Source organism: Trematomus bernacchii, unplaced genomic scaffold (assembly GCF_902827165.1).
Source record: "Trematomus bernacchii unplaced genomic scaffold, fTreBer1.1, whole genome shotgun sequence".
In the NCBI taxonomy this organism is placed as follows: domain Eukaryota; kingdom Metazoa; phylum Chordata; class Actinopteri; order Perciformes; family Nototheniidae; genus Trematomus; species Trematomus bernacchii.
In genome coordinates, this window is record NW_022987816.1 from 40648 (window position 1) to 61510 (window position 20863).

The following is a 20863-nucleotide window of genomic DNA, read 5'->3' on the forward strand; positions in this document are numbered from 1 at the left end:
TGGTTCAAATGGAGTAATTTGAGTTGTCTGATGCACTTGATACAATTTTACTTTTTAAAATACTGATGTGTTTATTCAAAACCATTTCAACACACAGTGTCATGACTTTTTCAGGATCTTTTTGTCAAACTATACTATGACTTTCTCTCATTTTTTAATTTTTTTATTAGAGATCCTATACTGACATTGCAGACAAAACTATATAATATATTTCTTAACTACATACTATACTTGGACTTTTTTCAAGATACTTTTAACATACTATACTAGTACTTTTAAATTAAATGTTTGGACATTCTACACTGTGACTCTTTTTTAAAATGATATGTAGGAAATACTATACTATGATTTGAAGACAAGTTTTTTACATGTAAAAAACACTTTTTTTATTTGCAGAATTTCATATTTACAATTTATTGTTTTCACCCCATAGGATCAATAATACATTTATACTGATTGCAACATCCCCAGGATCTTTTCCAGCATAGAATCCCCCAGATGAAGGGAAATATTATAATGGAGTTTTTGCACTTCGGCCAAAGTATTCATGTGTATGCTGTTTTTGACACAAAGATGCATTACATCTACAAACAGAGCATACAATGCGAGCACATGATACACTTTTGGTGTTTGTTTCATTTCTTCGGTAATGTTACAGAATGTTTCGGAAAATGAAGATTCCAGTACCACTTTAAATGTTTCGTTTACAATCGTTTCCCAATGACCCGGAATAGTACTGCCAGAATGAACGATATCCAAAATGTCTTCTAGTTTACAAACTTCAGCCGTTCTGTTTACACGGGGATCACTACTCATTCTGTTTTCAATCGTCATCAACAACACACTTATTAAACAGGTATTGACTGCATTCTGATAGATAAATACAGATTGTTTTCCATAGTGGATACCCATTTTTATTTTACTTTAAAGAAAAGTCAAAGTATCGAAAAAATCCCCGGCTTCAAATCAACCGCTGGTTATTAGTCTTCTTCCTCTCCATCCAGCTCGGCGTGGATCTTTTCAAGTCTCTCCTTGAGGCGTCTGCAGTTTTTGAGATTGTGCAGAAAAGCCTCCGAAGCGCCTTGGATCCTTCATTCAGCTATGTAAATGTTTATATCATTAAGACTCTGGTCAATCGCAGTAATGAAGTCGGCGAGCCAAAGTCTTTTTCATTAACGCGTTGTAATTGTTTCTGAAGAAATATTCTGGAATGTCATTCACACAATCGTGTTGCCTCTGGCTGGGGTGACTGACTCGGGATCCATTGCAGATTTCTTCTCTGTACCGATGCAGCACCCTCTCCAGAATATCAACCAACTCCGATTTCACTATGTTCAAAAACAGAGACGTGTTGGCCCCAGGAGTAACATCAGCAGCTGTAGTATTGCAAGATTTGGGTGTCCACAATGCTGGGGACGATAGTAGTCCAGGAGTTTGTTCCTGGCTGCATCTCGCGGGGGGAGACTTGGTTTTTCTCAGATCCCTGGCTAGTTTTCAACGGGCGTCTTAGTGGGGTCCTTCGTTTTAGATGATTTGCTGAGTGGGGGGTGGACTTATTGCGTTGAGTGGGGGGAGTCATCTGTAGAATTGAGAGTTTTTTAGAAAAGTTCTTTAAGCTTTGTAGCTTTTTCATCTATCATTTCCAACCAAGCAGCAAGAGGTCAAATGTAAGAATAAGTAATAGTTTGTCACGATTTTACGGAAAAAGTCAAAAGTATAGTTTGTCTGAAAAAAAAAAATATATATATATATATATATATATATATATATATATATATATGGAAAAGTCATTGTGTACAATAGTATGTTGAAAAACAAAAACAAAAAAAGAAAACTCAATTCATTACAAAATAATGAATATTTTACCAAGTTATAAAGTTTTGCATCCATTAAAGTGTAACTATAAGTATCTTTGTAGGAGAAAAAACAAAACAAAAAATAATTTAAGTTACTTCCATAAAACTGGATTGTCTTACCTTTAAGAGTCAAAGTCTTAAAGAAAATCTGTTCAGAAAAAGTACTTAACTTTCTACCAGTTGTAAAGTTGTCATACATAAAACTGTATCCAAAAAAGTAAGTGAAAGACAACGGGAGAAAAAAAAAAAAAAACTTCCCCTTTTAGAGTCACAGTCTTTAAGAAAATACATTTTATTACAAAATAATTGACATTCTACCAGTTGCCAAATGTTCCTACATTAAAGTGTATCAAAAAAGTATCTTGGTAGCTGAAAATAACTAAAATATCAGAGAAAACCTACATTATTTAACTGTACAAGTGTTTTTAAAAATAAAAAAAAACGGGGTATTAAAGAAACCCCCATTCCTTACAAAGTACTTCATATTATACCCTTTTGTTAAGTGTTGCATACATCAAAAGTGTATCTAAAAGTATCTTGGTAACACAAGAAAAGAGAGAAAAAAGTAAATAAGTGTTAAAAATCACAAAACTTGCCTTTTAGAGAAACAGTCTTTAAGAAAAAATCTAATCAGACAATGTACTTCATTTTCTAGTTTTAAGGTTTTGCATACCTCAAAGTGTGTCTAAAAGTATCTTGGCATGAGAAAAAAAGCCAAAATCTGCCTTGTGTCAGTGAATAAGTGTTAAAATCACAAACTTATAGATAAGCTAGAGGCTATTTTAGATTTGTCTATTAGAGTTAAAGGGTTAAATAACATTTTCAACTGCTGTTCATAGTTACTGGATACATAACGAACCTCATCATTATCTCGATTTTCTACTTCCATTTTTTTTATTTAACAGTGAAACGTCTTATTTTAGTACAGTCTAGTCAAAGGAGTTAATACTATTACTATATATGAAAGCAAGAATAAAACACATTTTAATTTGTTATGGTTGCTTAATTGAAAAACACACCATTCGCCACATTTTCAGAAAGACATATTACATTTGACCAAGTTAATGTCGTAGTGCATTCAAGGTAATAGACTTAACGATTTGCACTGCTGCCTCTCTCCGCGTTTCATTTACAGTGATCGGTTTATCGTTCAATTCACATTGCCCAAGTAGATGTTTAGGGGTCTCTTGGAAGTAAATGAATGCATTTTTTTATATCAGATAAGTGCATTAACATCACTTGCAAATTCTCTATCCTTTCACCCGCAACGATTATAATCTGCTTTGCTTCTTCTTCGGTTTCACCATTATTAGCTCTGAATGTAATACTTTCTGGGGCTTCTTGTGCTTCTTGTGGTCTGTAGAATACCTGGCATAGGATTTGTTTAGCTGTAAGGACGGGTACCATATAATTATCTTCAGAAGCTGGAAATTCTTACAAGTTCCCCCTCCTCAAAGTTCATTCCCGTAGCACCTTTCCCCCACTGATGCTAGTGACCCCCCTTTGTATGCTAATTACCCCTTTGTTCGAGGCGTTATCACATGTAGGTGTGTTCAGTTAAACACTGAGATTTTCAACATACTACTCTACAAAATGATTTTTTCATATTCTTTTGACAAACTATACTTGACTTTTTTACGGAAAATCATGACACACTTTAATGTGACTTATTCTTAATTTTACCATACTAAAGTAAGACTTGAAAATACTATATCGTTTTCTAGTTTTTATATTATACATCCTTATTTATGTTAGTGTGCTGAGAAAACACAATAAGCAATAGCGTTTTAACAAGCAGTTTAAACTGTCTGTGTCAGTTTGACTTATCTCCATATTAAGTGATTATATAATATGACAGTGATCATTTCTATGTTTATTCATTGCAAATACTTAGTTACTTACCACTTGAACTGTTTAGCTCTTCAAGGTTAACTGACCTAATATATACACTTTTTTGTAGTATTGTCACCACGTTCTTAAGAATTATATGGACGAGTTGGCAGCTGCCATGGCTGGACTGTCAATCAAAAGTTACCAGTTATCAAGCGATGGTATGGACAACTTAACAGCTGACTTGGCTAGACTTACTATGAGGAGTCAGCAGGTAACAGATGAGTGTGTGAATGAAATAACAGCTGCCTTCAGAGGACTCTCCACTAATGCACAGCAGCTTCCTGTTAGTGCCTGCACTGAGAATCCTCAAATACAGAGACAAGTCACTTTGTCCACGCTCCCTGAGACCCTCAAGCCCACTAATGCCCAGGTGAATAATATTGACTTGTGTTAGTTTTACTTAAACTTACTTACAATAAGTGATCATAATATGACAGTGATATCTTCTATGTTTATGCATTGCAAATACTTAATTATTTTTGTTAGTTCTTTAAGGTTATATAACCATATGTTTGTCACCATGTAACAAGTGATCATTTGGAAAATGTATCCCAGCCTTTGAAAAAACTCAAAGGGAGAGGACAGTGAAGGCCATGAAGCCAAAGCCAAGACGTGGTGGAGTGCTGCGCAGGTATGTTCTCTAACAGCAACACTCTATTAAACATGTCTTTATTGACTACAGCTTAAGTTCATCCTATCATAAGGCTAAAAAAAGTATCTTAGTAACAAAAACAAAAGCAAAAAGCATTAATGTTAACAACGCCTCAAAGGGCGGACTCCTGAGTTCCATGGCACGTGGACTATTTATATCATCTAGGGAAGCACACCAGTAAATGTAGCCTCATGTAACTTCATATAGGGATTCTTTAATAGTTGTGTGAAGTAATTAAACAATAAGGGGGTATTAAGATCTTTAAATTATAATTTTCCTCTCAAAGAGACTTTGTTGCACACACACACACACAAACAAAACAACATTAAATAATGACATGATATTATAGTGATAACACATAATGTGTAGAAAGAGATCTCCTGTATGGGTTGATTGCGCGTTGATCTGTTGGTAAATGCTCATCTATCATTTTCAACCAAGCAGCATGAGGTCAAATTTAATAAGTAATAGTTTGTCACGATTTTACGGGGAAAAGTCATAGCGCAATGTCACATCTTAAAGACAGCTTGAACTGGATAGATGGTTAGTCTTTTTTCAAACATACCATATGTTCTGCATGTTAGTATATTTGGCCAAATCGGGTTAGGCCCCACTGCCCCACTCCCTCAATAGGGAAGTCACGCTTTGGGAAGAGGTGTTTAATTTCACAGATCTGACTTGATTGCTGTTGTGATGGCTGAAGTAATAGGGACGGGGGAGGAAAATTCAGGGGTGAAGAAGCAGAAAGATAACTTGTTTGTAAAGCGGACAGCACGTCAGTTTCAGGAAAGATGACACATATAACTTCATATAAGGATTATTTTATTAAGGGGTGATGTAATTAAACATAAAGAAAAAACCAAATACCCCAGGGTCATTAAGATTTTTAATTTATTGCCAACCTCTTCAGAGAGACTTTGTTGCAATTATTACCAGATTACCCCTCCTTTCTATAAGAGAGGCCCTTATAGTTAGTATAGTAATTAAACATTAGTTCACCATCCGTACACTTCAAGAGAGCCTCCTTAGTTATTAACCCAACTCTTATTTAAAATTAAAAAAAAGCAGGGTAGGAGGGGAATACGGGTATGTGTGTGTGTGTGTGTGTGTGTGTGTGTGTGTGTGTGTGTGTGTGTGTGTGTGTGTGTGTGTGTGGTGATGTGTGTGTGTGTGTGTGTGTGTGTGTGTGTATGTGTGGGGATGAAATGGATGGAGCCATCCTGGGTCACACCTCCAGGTCTATGCATTCTTAAGTGTTTTTTTTACAGCTAACATCTATGGTGAGCACATTTAAAAAAATAAAAAATAAATCTTCTCTTTCCTCCAAACCTACAGCTACTTCTAATCTCATATAACTTCATATAAGGATTATTTATTAAGGGGTGATGTAATTAAACATAAAGAAAAAACCAAAATACCCCAGGATCATTAAGATCTTTAATTTATTGCCAACCTCTTCAGAGAGACTTTGTTGCATTTATTACCAGATTACCCCTCCTTTCTATAAGAGAGGCCCTTATAGTTAGTATAGTAATTAAACATTAGTTCACCATCCGTACACTTCAAGAGAGCCTCCTTAGTTATTAACCCAACTCTTATTTAAAATAAAAAAAGGCTGGGTAGGAGGGGAATACGGTGTGTGTGTGTGTGTGTGTGTGTGTGTGTGTGTGTGTGTGTTGTGTGTGTGTTTGTGTGTGTGTGTGTGTGTGTGTGTGTGTGTGTGTGTGTGTGTGTGTGTGTGTGTGTTGTGTGTGTGTGTGTGTGTGTGTGTGTGTGTGTGTGTGTGGAGGGAAATCTCTCAGAATGATATCCCCTTTAGCGCAATACAGCATCAGCTACACCACTTATGCGACATACAAGAATAGTGTGTGTGACAGACAAAAGATGTCCTGTAGGGGCTGATTGCGCATGGACATAAACGCTAGTAAAGTCTAATCTGACGGGGGAGACCCGCTGTTGCTGACAGGGGGAGATCCGATGCTGCGGACTATTCGACATGCATCTCTGCATGCGGTGAGCGGAACAAAACACACTCTTCAGATATCACACGTAGCTATTTTATTTACCTCTCAAACTACATAAACTATTTATAGATATGTTTTAGTTTTACTGTCGAGTCACTCATTATTGGACCCGCGACTTTGATACTGTCGTGTTGTCAGGAGGGGGAGAGCAGTCCGTTTATTATTCCCGTGTTATTGTAAATTACTGTACACGTTTTTGAATAGTTAATTAATCTACTATAATTAGTTGGTTTAATATCGAATCATATCAGTTTGTTTCAAAGCTCATTAAATAACATAGAAGACCTTTAACCGGCACTTTTCTAATTCTGCCTCGGAAGATTTAAACTGTAACGAACAGGCCGACCGGACAGGAGGGGGGGAGGAGGAGGGGGTTGAGAGGGATGGGGGCTGAGGAGGGGGGTGGGGGCGACAGGGGGGATGTGAAACCTGCTGTAAGGAGGGGGTGGGTTGAGAGGGTGGGGGCTGAGCGGGGTGGGGGCTGAGAAGGGTGGGGGCTGAGAAGGGGGGGGGCTGAGAAGGGTGGGGGCTACCGGTGAGGATGTAACACCTGTATGTGAGGGGGAGGGGGGCTGGCTGAGGGGGGGTGGGGGCTACCGGGGGGATGTAACACCTATACGCGATAACACCTCGAACAAAGGGGCTCATAGCATATCAAAGGGGCTCATTAGCATATCAAAGGGGCTCATTAGCATAATTAGGGGGCGGGACTTAGAAGGTGTGACCTGTCACTTTTTTATGCATACTAATGAGATTGAAGCGGGATTGGTAACACTACTACCAAGTTATAAAGTTTTCCATACATAAACGTGTATCTTACAGTTCCTTTGTGAGAGAATTACGCATAAATCTGTCATATCAAAACATTCTATTGCAGTATTTTATCTGTTTTATATATATATATATATATATATATATATATATATATTTGTTGCACTGTTGGAGGAGCCTGTGACCTATGTTTTTCATTGACATATCTACACTGTAGCTAATGGGCATTTGCCATAAAGCCTTGAAACTTCTTTAAATGATAATTTTCCTCTCAAAGAGACTTCGTTGTACACACACACACACAAAACAGCATTAAATAATGACATGATATTATAATGATAAAAGTACTTACCAGAGTTTTTCCAGATCAGATCCAAATCAAGCCTCATTGTCTCCACCCCAGAGTTCCCGTTAGCCGGTAATTACCGGACTATGACCGGTAAAATATGCTTGTCTACACATAATGTGGAGAAAGAGATCTCCTGTATGGGTTGATTGCGCGTTGATCTGTTGGTAATGCCTCGGGGTTCCGGTGGGCATGTAAACAAATGCATAATGCTGTGCTATACTTTGTGGCCTCATCCCGTTGCATAGCGACGCTTATTGTTTAGGTGTCTTTTAATAAGCAGGTAGTCATATCATTAGCGGAACAAAACACACACTTCAGGTTAGAATATCACACGTAGCTATTTTAATTACCTCTCAAACTACCTAAACTAGTTATAGATATGTTTAGTTTTACTGTCGGGTCACTCATTATTGGATCCGCGAGCTGCATGATACTGGCGTGTTGTCAGGAGAGGGGGAGAGCGCTCCGTTTATTATTCCCGTGTTATTGTAAATTACTGTACACGTTTGAATAGTTAATTAATCTACTATAATTAGTTTGTTTAATATCGAATCATATCAATTTGTTTCAAAGCTCAATAAATAACATAGAAGACCTTTGACCGGCACTTTTCTAATTTTGTCCGGAAGATTTAAACTGTAACGGACATGTTGACCGGACAGGAGGGGGGAGGAGGAGGGGGGGTGGGGGTGGGGGCTGAGAGGGGTTGGGGCGACAGGGAGGATGTGACACCTGTATGTGAGGGGGAGGGGGGGTGGGCTGAGAGGGGTGGGGGCGACAAGGAGGATGTGACACCTGTACGTCATAAGGATATAACGGGCAGGTGCGATATCGCACCTGCATGTTATAACACCTCGAACAAAGGAGGTCATTAGCATATCAAAGAGGTGTGACCTGTCAGTTTTTTATGCATACTAATGAGACGAAAGCGGGATCATTATTACTACTGAAGTGACCCTGGAAAGTTACGTCTTGGCTTGTTTTGTGAGGAAGTGCCACCGGGGCAATGTTGCCCAGTCGCTGTGTCTCATGGATGACGGCGTCAGTGAAAGGCATGCTCTTCCTGTCCTCAACCTGGGCTTGACGACTTCCTATCACCCTGCTCAGCTCTTCCTGGAACTGGTCTAAAAGATTGAATGTTATTTTTAATTGAGATGATCTTTGTGTTGGTAAAGCACATATTGTTGCTTGGACTGTTGCATGAAACCTTTGATCGGATTTTAAGCTCCTTACCTTGTATTTTTGGATACTTGGCCATAAATAGTAGTGCCCATCTCAGTGTAGTTGCTGTTGTGTCAGTGCCAGCAACAAAGAGATTAAGAACCGTCTCCATCAGGTTTTTATCATGGAAGTGACTGTCTGTGATCCCGGATTCCTGCCAAAAAACATAAACAGTTATTTGAACGAATCTGAACCAAAACCTATACATGTTACATATGAGGGAATTTGTTGCTTTGTTGAGGTAGTAGTTGGCAAGCCTTTTTATAATTTAATCAAAGGGCTGACTAGTACTGATGTAGTTATCTGTATTGGAAATTACATTTCAAAATCTCAGAATCTTAATCAGGATATCTGTAAAATACTTTTGATATGAAGATGTCAGTAATTTCCTCTTTCACTTAAAAACATATTCACGATTACATTTTATCATGTTAAACCAAGAATGTTGACCAATCTAGTTTCCCATTTCACATCAACATATTCGTTTTTCATATGTCCAACATATCAAAAAACAATTTTTGGGTAATTGGCCAACATTACCATCATTATATCATTTCTGATATATGGCTCAAATTGCCATGCGTATTTCTGACACGTACATACAATATTAACATTTATTTGACTACTTTTAATTTTGACTTCAGGAAATTCAAATCTCACCAGCTTTAAAATAATTTCAGATATTTTGCATATAATTATTTCTAATACATATGTTTCACTAGTTACAACTGGATAACAGATATTTGAAATGTATTTCTTGATATCTGGGTTTTGATTAAATCTATTCGTTAATTTAATTACTTTAAATTCAGTCAGCTCGGTATTGGCACAGTACACAGAAACATGGCAAAAGAAAATGGACAAAGTAGAAAGTATGGTAATAATTTAGGATTCCTAACTAAGGACATTTCTAAATGAGGACAATTCTTCAATAGCTAACTTGTGATAAAGTTTGGAAACATGTACCCTAATAAAACTCTCAACTGAGAGGAGACAGGCAGTCAGACCTAAGACATCTCTCTAATAAGGAAAGGAAAAAAAACAATTCCCATTGTGTTTTGATTTGATAGAAACAAGGTCGAGGTCTTCAAGTATTCACAAGCTCATTTACCCTGATTTTGCAAACCCTTGAAAATGATTACCTGTGTGTATTATTCAATGGCTCATGGCAATGACATGTTCTTTTAGGAAAGGATTACAACTTTTCCCCAGCTCCCAGAATATAAAATCTCTCTATAACATCTGCAGAGACATTCAACTTATTCAGTCAGAACATACCCTGTACCTTCCCTAATATAGCTTTAACATGGTAACTGTTACCACGGTTTCGCTTCCTTTTTGATTCAAAAACATTTATTTTGTCCATTATTTTCTAACCATGTATAAATAAATTACTTTGTCTAGTTTTTATATCACAAACTGTTATAGAGCACTTAAGCCTTGACATACGGTCATTTAATTCATTTGTCTCGTCAAGTCAGGCTGCTAAATAATTTATTCTTTTTTTATTTGAGACTTTTACATCATTTTTCATCACTGCATTAGTTCTAAGACTTTCAGATGCATGATTTAATTTGTTTCAGCCCACCAGGTGGCAGCATTTCTCCCAAAAAGCAACAAACAACGTTTTTATGCTACTGTGTTAGCAAGCAGTTACCTATCAACATATCCAGTAAACATACATCAACATTATAAAGGATAAAGCCCTGCTGAGCTCTGCCAGGTCAGGGTTGATTTTTAACCAAGGCTTCAAGACGGACAACGAAAATGTCCAAATAGTTGAAGTTAATGTTAGACTGGGAAAAAGAAGCCTCTAGCATCAAGTCAAAGTCAACTTTATTGTCAATCTTCTGTGTGAGATACAGCATTTACAGATACACAGATTCAGCATGATGTTCTGCGCCCTATAATAATAGCACATTTCATTGAAGCTGCCTGGTCTCCTAAAAATAAGGTTTCATAAAAACAAAACCGCTCTTTTGAAACCCCGTTTTGAAGGAACATTTTTTGTCTCGGATTACATCTGTGTTTGATCTTTCACAAACAAGGTTTTACTCAGAGGAAGTGCTGTCTCCGTAAGGAGGTCGTTTGCATAGGATGGTCAAACAAACACTGGACTTTCACGGAGGAGATTGGTGTTCCGTGTAAAACTATTAGTCAACCAAGAACTTATATTTGATTTATCTCCATTACTTTAATAATATAATAAAGTTCTTGTTTTAAACCAAACCATGATCTTTAGCTTAATCTAACCAAGTGGCTTACTTCATTATTGGGAACTTTTTTCCACTAAGCGTGGTAATCATTGTGTTTGTAGATCATTCCATTGGACCTGAAAGGTATCGAGGTAAACTTGTTCCTTTGGGATACTGTTAAGTTTCACTTCACTATTATTCCTTGTTGGCAGTGGAGTCTCTTTTATTATGAGACATTAAGATGAGCATATCAGTGAGCGTTATTAGTAATAAAGACAATTACAAATTGGTTGAAGCTGCTTAAGTAGTGACGCTTGACATTCAAAACTAAAGAGAAAGATGTCTATTAATTTAAATTACATCATTGATATTGAAAATCTGATCTTGGCCTACTTTATCACTACATTTAATATAATGATGTACAACTCAAAATCTTCAATCTTGAACCAACTCGCACCGTTGACTGTTAGAAAAGCAGCATTGTAAAGCTCACACAACAGGAACAGCACACAGTTTATGAGGCGACGGGCTCACGGCAGCGCTCACTATTGGAGTCAGATCCAATTCATCCTCCGAAACTCCTGGAGGAGGAGTAAAACGAAAGTGCTGCAAGAGGCTGGTAAAGAAGAGAAAAATCTCCATTCTTGCCAGACTCTCCCCAGGACACTGCCTGCGACCTGTGAGGGAAAACAAAAGGAATATTTTCAACTCATCTGCAAAATAAGTGAATATTGAGGAGTGATGGCTAAATTCACAAACCTGCTGAAAAAGGCAAGAAGGCATCTCGCTTGACAAACTTCCCATCTTTGTCCAGGAAGTGAGCAGGATAAAAGCTGCTGGGGTGTTCCCACTCAGTCTCATCACACAGGACGGATGTCAAGAGAGGATACACTGTGGTCCCCTGTGGACAATATACAGTATTTTCATTTAGTGACAAGCCACTTAACTCAGCACCCCCCATTTTGAATTATGTATGATTCATTCTTCCAAGTCATCTTGGGTTCTTTAGGTGTTTTATTTTATCCAACCTTCTTAATGAAGTGACCCTGGAAAGTGATGTCTTGGCTCATTTTGTGAGGAAGTGCCATGGGGAGGATGTTAGCCAGTCGCTGGATTTCGTGGATGACGGCATTTGTGAAGTGCAGGTGTTGCCTGTCCTCAACCTGCACTTGACAACCTCCTTTAACCTTGCTTAGCTCCTCCTGGACCTGTTCTGGAAGACCAGATTTTTGTGTCCATTAAGATTATTTTCTTTAGTTGGTGAGCACATATTGTTTCCTGGACTGTTTCTGAAAATTGTGAGGATTCTAAGCTCCTTACCTTGTATTTTTGGATTCTTGGCCATATATAGTAGTGCCCATCTCAGTGTAGTTGCTGTTGTGTCAGTGCCAGCAGTAAAGAGATTAAGAACCGTCTGTATCAGGTTTTTATCATGGAAGTGACTGTCGGTGATTCCGGATTCCTGAAAGTAAAGATAATTCAGGTATTCAAACAAATCTGAACCAAACCTTTGACGTGTTACATAGGAGGGCATTTTTTGTTTTGTTGAGGTAGTAGTTGGCCAGCTTTTTTATCATTTAATCAAAGGGCTGACTAGTACTGATGTAATCATCTCTATTGTAAATTACATCTCAAAATGTCAGAATGTTAATCGGGATATCTGTATATCACTTTTGATATGAAGTCAGTAATTTCCTCTTTCACTTAAAAAACACATCTCAATTAAAATGTAACATGTCGAACAAAGAATGGTGACCAATGCAGTTTCCCATCATCATCATTTTTAATATGTCGAAATATCAACGTATGATTTTTGGTCATTGGCCAACATTGCCATCTTCATTTCTGATATATGGCCCAAATTGCCATGCGTATTTCTGACACACAATATTAACATTTCAACTACTTTATAATTTTGACTATAGGAAATTATTTTTTTTATAACCTAAATTCAAATTTGACCAGCTTTAAATTAATTTGAGATATTTTACGTATAGTTGTTTCAATACAAATGTTTCAGTAGTTACAACTGGAAAACATATCAGATATAATAATAATGGTAATAATCAATAATTATTATTTTCTTTCAAGTCACATTTAATTTTTTGCTATCCAGATTTCCATTTATCTAATCTGTAATGTAAACATATTCATTTCCACTAGTAAAATCAATTGTCAAAAATGTGAATTACTGCTAGTCTATATCATCTTATGGACATGTTGGCTTGGATCTCTATAGTCAGAAAGCAAGAGCTGATTTCTAAAATTTCTATTACTGCTGGTGATTAACTGTTAGAACGAATTGCATTTCCTCCTTTGTCACAAACAACTCAACTGGTCACGGAAAAGGTGTAGACGGGGTAAGTAATGAAATGCTTCCCAACCTCCAGATTTTGCTTTCGGAGCAGAAAGGCGTCCACAAGTCCTCTGCACATCTGTGGATTGAGGGTCTCTTTCAAACGACTAAACAACTGCTGATTACGTTTCTTGCTCTCAGCAATTATCGTGTGAAGTTCCTTTCTGTCAGCAATCCATTTACCGATCCATGGGAACATGTTAAACACCTTTAAAAAAAACAAAAAAACAACAACCTTCGAATCAGTTGCCCCACATTCCTCTATTATGTCTATTAAAATCAAATCTGGATGTCTAAGCTTGATCAAAAATAATAAATGAAATAAGATAAGATAGGACTTTATTTATCCCACAGGAAATTGTTGTGCCAGAGTTACAAAGGTACAATAAACACAGAGGCATAAATGGCACCTGTATTGACGGGGAGCCCAGGAGTTGGATAGATCTGATTGCTCGATGTACCAGTGATGTAAACTCTGCATCATCATATTCAAATCTGCTGCCATAAACAATTGAGCAGATCATATTAGCCACCGCCTGGTATATGGGTTGAGTTGTATCAAAAGCTTCTCCTGGAAAAAGTAAAACAAATAAAAACCACAAATGTTGTCAACCTGTTGCTTATCATGCAGTTGGTTTTAATAAGACACTTACCTTTACTTTTCTTTAACACTTCAATGAGGTAGGTGCATTCCTCAATGATTGTGTCCTCACTAGCCCTCTTGCCCATTCCAAAGTCTCTGAGGTTAGTCATGGCAAAGCGCCTCATCTCTCTCCATGATTCACCGTTGGACCATACAAGTCCTAAAATAAAACCAATATTATGGCCAGACCATGTTTGCTCAATGTTTTCAATTGTGGAATGCGTCCTGATTTGCTGTTATCCAGCACCAAAAACAATAAAACTTTGCTAAAAATGTAACGGAACAGGGAGGTTATTTAAAAAAAGAAAACGTTCCTCACCATGGCCTCCACTAGTTTCTTTTGTTATTTGCGTTGAATATCTGTCACCAAACTCATCTGCATAGTTGACAAGTGCCTCCTTCACAGTTTTGTATCCAGCCAGGATCACCACTTTTTGGGGTCCCAAATGCACTGTGAAAACGGATCCATATTTCTTGGAAAGCTACAAAAAACAAGGGCATCATCATATAATCTTTTATTTTTTTTAAGAATAATTAATCAGAAGACCAACAATGTGCTATCTGCAGGGCACATATAACATAACACCCCTAAAGAAATGAACATTAGTTCAATCATTTCCTCACCTCCATAAATGTGTGGTAGGGTCTCTTGAGGTCAAGCTGCAGCAGGTTCCCAAGTAGGGGAAGTGGTTTTGGACCTGGAGGTCCCTTCCCTTCATCCTGGGAGCTGAAGCTGGAGGAGGAGAGAATGTAGACGAGCAGCAGGACAACCAGAGCTCCAAACAGGGAGATGGAACTGAAAGACTGGAGAAACAGATCCAATAGCGCCATGATTTCAAAAGAAAAAGCTTCCTTCTTTCTTTTGGAGCTTGTGGTATGGAAACAGCCCAGGCGGGTAATGTGCTTATCTATTCATCTGATGGTCAAAGGGCAATCCCACTCCCTGCAGCCAACACACCCAGTGTCATTGGGCAGGACACAAACATTAAATTACTCATTTAGCAGGCATGTCTATGATATTTAATCAGAATCAGAATGCCTTTATCCGTCCCTGTTACGTGCCGCAGTTGGTGCTTGTGTGTGTGTGTGTGTGCTTTTGTGTGTGTCTCTCTCTCCCTGATTGTCTCCAGGTGCAGCCTCTCCCCAGGTGCTCCCAATCCCCAATCAGGGCCTCCTTAAAGGACCTGAGGAAGGCTGCAGTGGCCTCTCTCTCCTTCTCCTCTGGCTGCATGTGTGCAGCATGTCTCTGTCTCTGTGTGAGGCCTGTGTTCTTCTGAAGTGTTAGGAGATGTGCTCCAGTTTGTTCGTGTATTGTTTTATTTTGGTTTGCTTTGCAAGTTGGCTAGTGAGCCCTTTCTATTTATCCATTAAAACCTCACTTTGTGGCTTTCTATCTCAGTTTCCTCTCCTTTTTTCTCTCTCCTGGTTATTTCATTATGTTGTTACTTCCCTCTGGTTCCCCTAGCCCAGTAGGGAACGTAACATGGGGGCTCGTCCGATCTTTGAGACAAAGAGTGAGTATTTGTTGTTTAGTGTGATTGTGTTTGGTGGTGAGCAGTAGTGTGTAGCATTGGCTGAAGTCTCTTACTGTTGAACAGCTTCCTCAGTTTAGACAGCGGAGTGTCTCGCTGGGCTGAATCAGTCCTTCCTTCAGGCACTCATTTATTATTTTGCCTTTTTTATTTTCGGGGTAATCCTGGGTGGGGCTGTAGTCCCTGTTGGGGGGCAGGCGTTTCAGGGTTTCGGCCGCTGATGTTTGCCTTTAAAGTCGCCTCGAGCCCGGCACGCTCCAGAAGATAGTTAGGTAAGTTGTGGTAGGCAGGATCTGGGGAAGTTTGTTATTTGGAAGACTAGAGTCCATTTTTGTGTAGCCTCAGATATTTTGCCTGTTGAGTGAGGTGATCTAATTGTAGCTGGCAAGTAGTTGCAAATAAGTTTGTGTTTAGTATGGCCTCCCTTGTGTTGGGTGAGTCCTCTCATACTGGTTCTAAATTAGATGCCAGGTTGAAAGTGAGGTTAGCTCGTCTACAGTGGGAGAAGGAGGAGCGTGAGCGAGAGTTTCAGCTCAGGAGGGAGCTGGAGATCAGGAGGCTAGATGCAGACACAGCTTTCAGGATGCCTCAGCTAGAGCTGCAGACGGGTTCAGTTGGGTCCTCTTCGGGTACACAACCATTGTCAGGTTCTGATGCTCCTTTTGATGTTGGTAACAACATTCAGCTGGTTCCAGTATTTCGTGAGTCTGAAGTTGAGTCATACTTTGTTGTGTTTGAGCGCATTGCTGCTGCTTTGCACTGGCCCAAAGATGTGTGGGCCTTACTGTTACAGTGCAAGCTAGTTGGTAAGGCTCCGATGGTTTGCTCTTCTCTGCCTGTTGAAGATAGTATTGTGTACGAAAAAGTTAAATGCGCTATTCTCAAAGTGTATGAGCTTGAGCCTGAGGCTTATAGACAGTGTTTTTGTGGCCTAAAGAAAACACCTGGCCAAACTTTTGTAGACTTTGCAATCGAGAAGAGCAAGCTATTCAACGGATGGTGTAAGGCATCAAAGGCTGACGACTTAACTTCAGTTTGTGATCTCATAGTGCTGGAGGAGTTTAAAAACTGTGTCCCAGAACATACTGTTTTAAATGAACGAAAAAGAACCTCCTTGCAGCAGGCTGCCACTATGGCGGATGAGCTGGTGTTAATGCACAGTGGTGTTTTGGCTCAGAGCGATTCTCCTCATCGTGTTGGTTTCCGGAAAGCTCGTAACAGGCGTGCCACACATGCTCACTCTGTTTCTCTTCCAGGACCCAAGAAAAAGAGATTGTGTTTCTTTTGTCTTGACCCTGGTCATCTAGTGGCAGAGTGTGTAGCTCGGAAGAAGCAGGTGGCAGCTTCCAAGCGGTCTGTGGAAAAGCCAAGAGACCAGCACCCAGTTGAGATGCGACAGAGTGGTGAGTTGCAGTTAAGTTCTGCGTCCGTCTGTGACAGTGCTGTGGGTGTTCCCGTCTCTGAAGCGGTGGCTGTGGACCTGGCTCAGAGCAATGGGGATCTGTGTTCAGTGAGTGATGTGTGTGTTCCATGTGATGTGTGTGTTGCTCCGGTGTTGGCTGCTTGTGGGCAGTATAACGTGTGTTTTATGGGGGGGGGGGTGTTACGTGCCGCAGTTGGTGCTTGCGTGTGCTTTTGTGTCTCTCTCTCTCCCTGATTGTCTCCAGGTGCAGCCTCTCCCCAGGTGCTCCCAATCCCCAATCAGGGCCTCCTTAAAGGACCTGAGGAAGGCTGCAGTGGCCTCTCTCTCCTTCTCCTCTGGCTGCATGTGTGCAGCATGTCTCTGTCTCTGTGTGAGGCCTGTGTTCTTCTGAAGTGTTAGGAGATGTGCTCCAGTTTGTTCGTGTATTGTTTTATTTTGGTTTGCTTTGCAAGTTGGCTAGTGAGCCCTTTCTATTTATCCATTAAAACCTCACTTTGTGGCTTTATATCTCAGTTTCCTCTCCTTTTTTCTCTCTCCTGGTTATTTCATTATGTTGTTACTTCCCTCTGGTTCCCCTAGCCCAGTAGGGAACGTAACAGTCCCACAAAGGCAACATGTACATTTGTTACAGCAGAAAAGAGCCAAAGACAGCTTAATATTAACTAAGAAGCATGCACAAAAAATAAAAATATATTAAAGATAATTTGTTTTTAAAGAAATGTATGTAAGTTGCTTTGGGGAAAAGCATCAGCTAACTAACTTGTAATGTACCTTTTTAGAAAGAGTGTACTTTTATTTTTTGATTGGTTTACTGATTTCTTATCTTCAATGTCATGTGATCTGAAGAAGAGAGTTTAATGGAACAATAAAGTTAAATCTCGTATTGACAGATTCTTCTGATATGCATATATATATATATATATATATATATATGTACATGAAAATGATAATGCATTTTTCAGCCAAAATGAAACCAACTTGCGAACGTGTGGACCAAATCTCTCACAGATGCTGTTTTCAGTTTAATTGTATTTATATAGCGCTAAACAGTCATAGAAGCTATCTCAAGGCACTTTTCATAAAGAGCGGTCTACACAGTAGCCTTTCGATCGTACATTACAATGTTTACAGACCTTAAAACATTGTTGCTCACCTTTCTGGCTTTCATTTGGCAAGTTTTTTAAATTTAGGATAGGTTATGGCATCCAAACTTAGGATTCCTAACTAAGGACATTTCTAAGTTAGGACAATTCTTCAATAGCTAACTTGTGATAAAGTTTGGAAACATGTACCCTAATAAAACTCTCAACTGAGAGGAGACAGGCAGTCAGACCTAAGACATCTCTCTAATAAGGAAAGGAAAAAAAACAATTCCCATTGTGTTTACTGCTCGTACAGATTTGATAGAAACAAGGTCGAGGTCTTCAAGTATTCACAAGCTCATTTACCCTGATTTTGCAAACCCTTGAAAATGATTACCTGTGTGTATTATTCAATGGCTCATGGCAATGACATGTTCTTTTAGGAAAGGATTACAACTTTTCCCCAGCTCCCAGAATATAAAATCTCTTTATAACATCTGCAGAGACATTCAACTTATTCAGTCAGAACATACCCTGTACCTTCCCTAATATAGCTTTAACATGGTAACTGTTACCACGGTTTCGCTTCCTTTTTGATTCAAAAACATTTATTGTGTCCATTATTTTCTAACCATGTATAAATAAATTACTTTGTCTAGTTTTTATATCACAAACTGTTATAGAGCACTTAAGCCTTGACATACGGTCATTTAATTCATTTGTCTCGTCAAGTCAGGCTGCTAAATAATTTATTCTTTTTTTATTTGAGACTTTTACATCATTTTTCATCACTGCATTAGTTCTAAGACTTTCAGATGCATGATTTAATTTGTTTCAGCCCACCAGGTGGCAGATTTCTTTAATCAGAGGAAGTGCTGTCTCCGTAAGGAGGTCGTTTGCATAGGATGGTCAAACAAACACTGGACTTTCACGGAGGAGATTGGTGTTCCGTGTAAAACTATTAATCAACCAAGAACTTATATTTGATTTATCTCCATTACTTTAATAATATAATAAAGTTCTTGTTTTAAGCCAAACCATGATCTTTAGCTTAATCTAACCAAGTGGCTTACTTAACCTGTTTCACGCCTTCCCCCCGGTACCGGGCGGATAAACGCGTCATTTGCAGGAAACAACGTCTAAGGAATCTTAATATTGAATAAAACTATGAATGTGTTATATCCATGTAACGGGAAGAAACTCAGCTAACTGATCTTTTTAATTTTTTTTTTCAAAAAAACCCCACAATGCTAGCACTCAGCCTCTGAATTAGCCTCGACGAAAAAACGTAACCTACAAAGGCACATAAACTCACTCAGAACTCCCTTATTACTTATCCTAGATGCACAACCAAACACTCTTTTTTGGTGTCCTGGAGACACTGAATCTACCGGTGCCCACCTCAACACTCAGTGATAAACATTCGCGACGCTATCAACGAAAGCGTACATCATCACATGTGGAGCCAAGAAGCTAAACATGTAAATATGGCTTACCTTGGTCAAAAGTGGTCTTCAATGGCATTAAAACGATAAAAAAACGATGCTGCAGTTAATCCATAGGTTCATCCTATGTGTCTGTGCCTTCTTTGAAATTATTTCTGATAATCCATAAGCAATACAACTGCGTTTTAGTTTCCAAACTCCAGAAGGAGACATTCCTCCAGTTTAGTTTCGCTTTCCACACGCGAAGCGGCCACATTTTTTCCTTACAATGTATGTGTATGTGAGTCTCCTCCTTCGATTCTATTGGCTCTAACGGTCACAAGGGTATGTCAACCAACCAGATCGAGCAAGGGGGGCCAGAGATAGGTCAAATCCACCCAAATGACCCCAGATGGCCCAGTTTTTGGCTAAATCTCTCTAAAAAGGTCAAATTTCACTTGTTTTGCATCAATCTTGATACAGGGTACTTATTATATGTTGTACTTTGGATTCCTAAAGCTTTTAGTCTACTAACCCATCATCCAAGGGTAGTTTTCACTATCTGTAAAAAATAAGTTTTGGACGGACACTATAATTTACAGTTTTTTACTATGTAAAATCTGAATTTTCTTTAAAATAAAAACATTTATATTGATTCTGACACTTCTACATCCAACTCACAGGTTTATCATTACTTTGAGAAAAAAGATTATTAATTTAACCCTTTTAGAAGGGAAGATATGGTCATTTGTTCTGGGAATGTCATTTTCGAGCCTGAGACCTGAAAAACAGGCTCAGAGTGGAACAGGTTAAAGGTGGGGTAGGTTACATGTTACATGGTGCTGCATGTTACATGTTGCTGCATGTTACATGTTACATGTTGCTGCATGTTACATGTTGCTGCATGTTACATGTTACATGTTGCTGCATGTTACATGTTGCTGCATGTTACATGTTGCTGCATGTTACATGTTGCTGCATGTTACATGTTACATGTTGCTGCATGTTACATGTTGCTGCATGTTACATGTTGCTGCATGTTACATGTTACATGTTGCTGCATGTTACATGTTGCTGCATGTTACATGTTGCTGCATGTTACAAGTTACATGTTGCTGCATGTTACATGTTACATGTTATGTTGCTATGTTACATGTTTAAATGTTTGCTGCATGTTTACATGTTGCTGCAATGTTACATGTTGCTGCCATGTTACATGTTCATGTTGCTGCATGTTACATGTTGCTGCATGTTACATGTTGCTGCATGTTACATGTTACATGTTGCTGCATGTTACATGTTGCTGCATGTTACATGTTGCTGCATGTTACAAGTTACATGTTGCTGCATGTTACATGTTACATGTTGCTGCATGTTACATGTTGCTGCATGTTACATGTTGCTGCATGTTACATGTTACATGTTGCTGCATGTTACATGTT

At 38.7% G+C, this 20863-nt stretch overlaps 1 protein-coding gene across 1 annotated transcript; it reads right to left on the reverse strand.

Moving 5' to 3' along the window:
- Positions 1-10595: 10595 nt before the first annotated feature.
- LOC117498812 (cytochrome P450 2K1-like) lies at positions 10596-15004 on the reverse strand. The gene is made up of 9 exons (XM_034150956.1): positions 14585-15004; positions 14280-14442; positions 13971-14120; positions 13728-13888; positions 13346-13525; positions 12282-12423; positions 11990-12174; positions 11721-11862; positions 10596-11638 (listed from the first exon to the last, which is right to left on the reverse strand). The coding sequence occupies exons 1-9, from the start codon at positions 14789-14791 to the stop codon at positions 11451-11453; spliced, it is 1518 nt and encodes a 505-aa protein (XP_034006847.1). The 5' UTR covers positions 14792-15004; the 3' UTR covers positions 10596-11450.
- Between the last annotated feature and the right edge of the window lie 5859 nt (positions 15005-20863).

Bases quoted from the DNA above. Each gene is read 5' to 3' on its own strand.
- LOC117498812 (XM_034150956.1), bottom strand. From the start codon at position 14,791: ATGGCGCTATTGGATCTGTTTCTCCAGTCTTTCAGTTCCATCTCCCTG. The intron at 14,443-14,584 runs GTGAGGAAATGA...TGTTTTTTGTAG, and splicing joins CCTACCACACATTTATGGAG to CTTTCCAAGAAATATGGATC. The intron at 14,121-14,279 runs GTGAGGAACGTT...GTTTTATTTTAG, and splicing joins AGAAACTAGTGGAGGCCATG to GACTTGTATGGTCCAACGGT.